At 54.8% G+C, this 5,537-nt stretch overlaps 2 protein-coding genes across 2 annotated transcripts; both read left to right on the top strand.

Annotated features, from left to right (window-relative positions):
• The first annotated feature begins 272 nt into the window (after positions 1–272).
• On the top strand, positions 273–899 carry LOC123066112 (probable E3 ubiquitin-protein ligase ATL45). The gene has a single exon (XM_044489261.1). It carries the CDS (start codon positions 273–275, stop codon positions 897–899), a length of 627 nt encoding a protein of 208 aa, XP_044345196.1.
• A 953-nt stretch (positions 900–1,852) lies between these two features.
• On the top strand, positions 1,853–2,476 carry LOC123066111 (probable E3 ubiquitin-protein ligase ATL45). Its single transcript, XM_044489260.1, has one exon. It carries the CDS (start codon positions 1,853–1,855, stop codon positions 2,474–2,476), a length of 624 nt encoding a protein of 207 aa, XP_044345195.1.
• Positions 2,477–5,537: the final 3,061 nt, after the last annotated feature.

The raw sequence follows: 5,537 nt of genomic DNA, 5'->3' as shown, positions 1-5,537 counted from the left end.
GTATGCCACAAGTTCTAGCATCAAAGTGATCATTTACGCCAAGTTCAAGCACCACCGGTGTAATTGACTTCCGTAGAAATGCTGCCGGCCATATTAAGATATCTACACAACATTTCATCGTACTATACAACAACAACAACCGCTTGGTTGGTTGTCTCTTCCTCGGCTCCTCCTATGGTGAGCTCGTTGCTTGCTTCGTCTGTGCGCATTGGAACTCTTGCAGCTAGCTTAGCCAGTTCTACGGTCAAATCAAGACACGAGAGGCCGTGGCTATGGGTTGCTTCTTCCGCACGTACATGCTGGCCATCGCCAACGCCGTCTGCATCGGCGGCACGGCCATGATCGTGTACGCGTTCGTCAACCTGGCGCGAAAGCCCCACAGCAAGGGCTCCATGGTCACGGCCTCCGTCTTCCTCCTCTGCTGGGTCAGCGTCACGGTCGGCGTTTATACGGCCATCTGCGGCGACCTCTTCCAGCTGTCGGGGCTGAGCCGGTGCCTGGCCTCCGCACCCGGGGCACTCCGTGGCGCGGGCCGGTTTCTCTGCTTGCCGTGCCGGTGCGCGCGCGCCCGCCGAAGCGGCGTCGGCGGCGCTCTGCCGCAGTTTCTGGACCAGACACCGAGCCAAATGCCTGTGCTGGCCCGGGAGCCGCCGGTGCATGGCGGCGCGCGAGCGGTGACGGCGTATGACATCCCAGCGTATGAGCAGCCGGAGGGCGGCAGCGGGTCGGAGTGCACGATTTGCCTCGCGAAGGTGGACAAGGGGGACGCGGTGAAGCGGATGCCGGCGTGCCTGCACATGTTCCACCAGCAGTGCGTTGACCCGTGGCTGCACGAGCACTCGACGTGCCCGGTCTGCCGGTGCAACCTCTTCGCGCCGTTGCTGGCCCAAGTGGTATGACCGTACATATGAGTGATGCTGGTGATGAGAGATAACTGAGCGCCGAGAACTCAAAGACGTGAAAGCACTACATCAGTGCCCTCCGTCCGAAAATACTTGTCCTCGAAATGGTTGTATCTAGACTTATTTTAGTTATAGATATATTCATTTTATTCATTTCTAGGACAAGTATTTTTGGACGGAGGGAGTAGTAATTAGTAGTGGCACGCTGCGCCCTTCGAGTGAGGCTTCTCTGGTCAGAAGCATGTAACTGCACATTATCTTTTGGAAACCGCAACGATCTAAACCCAAATCTGTTTGTTTCATGAATGTGCAAGTGGGGATGGCATCTCACAGGCATATACGGGGAACCTAGGATTGACCGGAAGCGCTTGACTTAGGATTATCTTCACTCCCTCTACAGACGGAGGTTGGCCAACTGTGAATTGTTTTCGGTGATTTCGATGAGATTCTATATGAAAATAAAAATCAAGGAGGTAACTTAAGGCCCCAGCGTTGCATGCAAAACAGCCTCTGCACCATTCTAAATGTATACGGTCACCGTAGAAATCTGCCGACCATATTAAGATATGTATCTACAAATATACGGAGTATTACATATCTATTACACATTTAACCGTACTATACAACAACCTGCTCGGTTAGTTCACTTAGTTGTCTCGCACGTCCTTGGTTCCTTCTATGGTTGGCTCAATGGCTCGTTGCTTGCTTCGTCGTCTGTCACATTGGAACTCTTTTATTTTTCTTTTATTTGTTTAATTTTTTTTGGAGAAGGAGGAGATCCCCCGCCCCCGGTCTGTACGCATTGGAACTCTTGCGCGATGAAGACTTGACGAGGCCATTAAGCCCGCAAACACTTCGAAATTCCTGAGAAACTGATCCAGTATAGATCGGTCGTGGCCTATTTAGCTATAGCTAGCTAGTTCTACGGTCAAACCAATATACGAGAGGCCATGGCCATGGATTGCTTCTTGATGGTCATCGCCAACACCGTCTACACCGGCGGGACGGCCATGATGGTCTACGCGTTAGTCTACCTGGCGCGGAAGCCCCACAGCAAGGGCTCCATCGTTGCGGTCTCCGTCTACCTCCTGTTCATGATCAGCCTCACGGCCTGCGTGTACAGGGCCGCCTATCGCGACTTCTTCCAGCGGTCGGCGCTGCGTTGGTGCTTGGCCTCCGCCCACAGGGCACTCCATGGCGCGGGCCGACTTCTCTGCTCGTCGTGCCTGTGCGCGTGCGCCCGTGGAAGCGGCGGCATCGCTCTGCCGCAATTTCTGGACCAGACAACGAGTCACATGCCCGCGCTGGTCCGGGAGCCACCGGTGCATGGTGGCGCGCGGGTGGTGACGGTGTATGGCATCCCGGCGTACGAGCAGCCGGAGGGCGGCGGTGGGTCGGAGTGCGTGATCTGCCTCGGGAAGGTGAAGAAGGGGGACGCGGTGAAGCGGATGCCGGCGTGCCTGCACATGTTTCACCAGCAGTGCATCGACCCGTGGCTGCACGAGCACTCGACGTGCCCGGTCTGCCGGTGCAACATCTTCGCGCCGTTGCCGGCCGAAATGCAAATGGTATGACGGTATTCGTATCGATGATGCTTGTGACGAGATTAAGTGAGCGCAGAGAACTAAAGACGTGTACAGTATTTACTACGCTATGACCTGCGAGTGAGGCTTCTCTGGTCAGAGGCATGTAACTGCATGTTACGGACCTGAATCGACGAACACCCACAGATTTCTCTCACGAAATCAAGTCTCTGATTGATAGCATAGGAGTTCTTGAGAGACAGCCTTCGACTACTTACTGCAGAGGTTTTAGCACAAAAGGATTCAGTAAGGAACCCTTGGAAGTTAGAGCATCTCCAGGCTCCAGCCATTGCCCCCTCCAGGGGGCGCGTAAAATCGCCGCCCGAGGGCGAGCCAGCGCTAAAAATTGGCGTGGGGGCGAGTGTGTTTCCAGCCGCCGACCCCAGGGCCGTTCCCCAGACATCGTTTATATTTTTTTAAAAAGGGTATTCGGCAAAGTTCGGTAAACTGGACAAATTATTCAACTAAAATTTGGCAAACTGGACATATATTCGACATGTTCGACATTACATAGCAAAGTTATTTAAAAAAAAGCTGCAACTATAACTATTTAAGGGCCAAAGAAGTCGTTGAGCGCGGCGAAGTCGCCGATGTCGCCGCCATCCTCACCGTCGTCGTCGGCGGCCTTCTCCTCCTTGACGGGGCCGCCCCTGCTGGACCCCTGCCCGGCGTCGTCCTGGCGGACCGGTGGCGGCTGCGCGTCGTCGTTGCTGTCATCGAGGACGACGACGCCTCCCTCGTCGCGGCCCCGGCGCCGAACTTCAAACTGCTCGTAGGCGCGGCACTGGCGCTCCATCTTCATGTGTGCCCAGTCATCGCGCACCCATTTCAAGGACGCCACGTCATCGAACTCCTCCTTGACGCCGCCTGCGAGCCCGGGCTCCGTCTTCACGACGGCGAGCCCCGACTCCGTCTTCGGTTTGACGTAGCGCGGAGGAGCCGAGGAGGAGGCGCGCCGGCCGCCCTCATTGATGACGATGCCGGCGCTGCGAATGCGCCGGCCGAGCGGCGTCTCCTCTGCGGGTTCGGCCTTGACGCCGAACACCGCCGGCGAGCCGGAAGAATGGGAAGAGGAGCGGGAGGAGGAGCGAGAGGAAGAAGTCAAGGAGGAGCAAACCTCATGGGCATCCATTGCCCGCCGCTCCGGCGGGGGACTGGGGCGGCCGCCACGGCAAGGTATGCCAGCGGGGGGTCATTGCCGCCCTCGAGGTACTCCAGTACTTCATGGAGCGTGCGACCGGCGGCGCCCCACCATACGCGGCGCCCCTCACTATTCTTGATGCCCCCACCACCGGTGCCCCGTTGGTGGACGCCAGCCTCTGCGCCTGGCGGTGCTGAAAGTACGCCGCCCACGACGCGTGGTTGTCGGCGGCGTACTGGGGGAGGGCGCGCTGCTCCTCCGTCAGGGACGCCCGCACGCGGTCGACCTCGGCGGCGAAGATGGCGGGGCGCGCTTCGACGTCGGGCACCGGGGGAATATGGATTGCCCCGGTGCTGAGCCTCCACCCCATCGGTCCGGCGCGCATGTCCGGTGGCGCCGGGATGTTCGTCTCGAACAAGAGGTAGGCCTCTGATACGTCTCCAACGTATCTATAATTTTTGATTGCTCCATGCTACTTTATTTACTGTTTTGGACCATATTGAGCATTCTTTTCCACTTTTATATTATTTTTGGGACTAACCTATTAACCGGAGGCCGAGTCCAGAATTGCTGTTTTTTGCCTATTTCAGTATTTCGAAGAAACAGAATATCAAACGGAGTCCAAACGGAATGAAACCTTCGGAAACGTGATTTTCTCACCGAACGTGATCCAGGAGACTTGGACCCTACTCCAAGAAATGCCAGAGGCGGTCACTGTTGGAAATATGCCCTAGAGGCAATAATAAAAGCATTATTATTATATTTCCTTGTTCATGATAATTGTCTTTATTCATGCTATAATTGTGTTATCCGGAAATCGTAATACATGTGTGAATAACAGACACCAACATGTCCCTAGTGAGCCTCTAGTTGACTAGCTCGTTGATCAACAGATAGTCATGGTTTCCTGACTATGGACACTGGATGTCATTGATAACGAGATCACATCATTGGGAGAATGATGTGATGGACAAGACCCAATCCTAAACATAGCACAAGATCGTATAGTTCGTTTGCTAGAGTTTTCCAATGTCAAAATATCTTTTCCTTAGACCATGAGATCGTGTAACTCCCGGATACCGTAGGAGTGCTTTGGGTATGCCAAACGTCACAACGTAACTGGGTGACTATAAAGGTAGACTACGGGTATCTCCGAAAGTGTCTGTTGGGTGACATGGATCAAGACTGGGATTTGTCACTCCGTATGACGGAGAGGTATCACTGGGCCCACTCGGTAATGCATCATCAAAATGAGCTCAGAGTGACCAAGTGTCTGGTCACGGGATCATGCATTACGGTACGAGTAAAGTGACTTGCCGGTAACGAGATTGAACGAGGTATTGGGATACCGACGATCGAATCTCGGGCAAGTAACATATCGATAGACAAAGGGAATAACGTACGGGATTGATTGAATCCTCGACATCGTGGTTCATCCGATGAGATCATCGTGGAGCATGTGGGAGCCAACATGGGTATCCAGATCCCGCTGTTGGTTATTGACCGGAGAGTCGTCTCGGTCATGTCTGCTTGTCTCCCGAACCCGTAGGGTCTACACACTTAAGGTTCGGTGACGCTAGGGTTATGAAGATATGTATATGCAGAAACCCGAATGTTGTTCGGAGTCCCGGATGAGATCCCGGACGTCACGAGGAGTTCCGGAATGGTCCGGAGGTAAAGAATTATATATAGGAAGTGCTATTTCGGGCATCGGGACAAGTTTCGGGGTTATCGGTATTGTACCGGGACCACCGGAAGGGTCCCGGGGGTCCACCGGGTGGGGCCACCTGTCCTGGGGGTCCACATGGTCTGTAGGGGGTGCGCCTTGGCCTAGATGGGCCAAGGGCACCAGCCCCTATAGGCCCATGCGCCTAGGGTTTCCACCATGGAAGAGTCCATGTGGTGGAAGGC

Source organism: Triticum aestivum, chromosome 3B, assembly GCF_018294505.1.
Source record: "Triticum aestivum cultivar Chinese Spring chromosome 3B, IWGSC CS RefSeq v2.1, whole genome shotgun sequence".
NCBI classification, from domain to species: Eukaryota; Viridiplantae; Streptophyta; class Magnoliopsida; order Poales; family Poaceae; genus Triticum; species Triticum aestivum.
The sequence above is the reverse complement of the archived record's forward strand: the minus strand, read 5'-3'. Positions and strand labels throughout refer to the sequence as shown.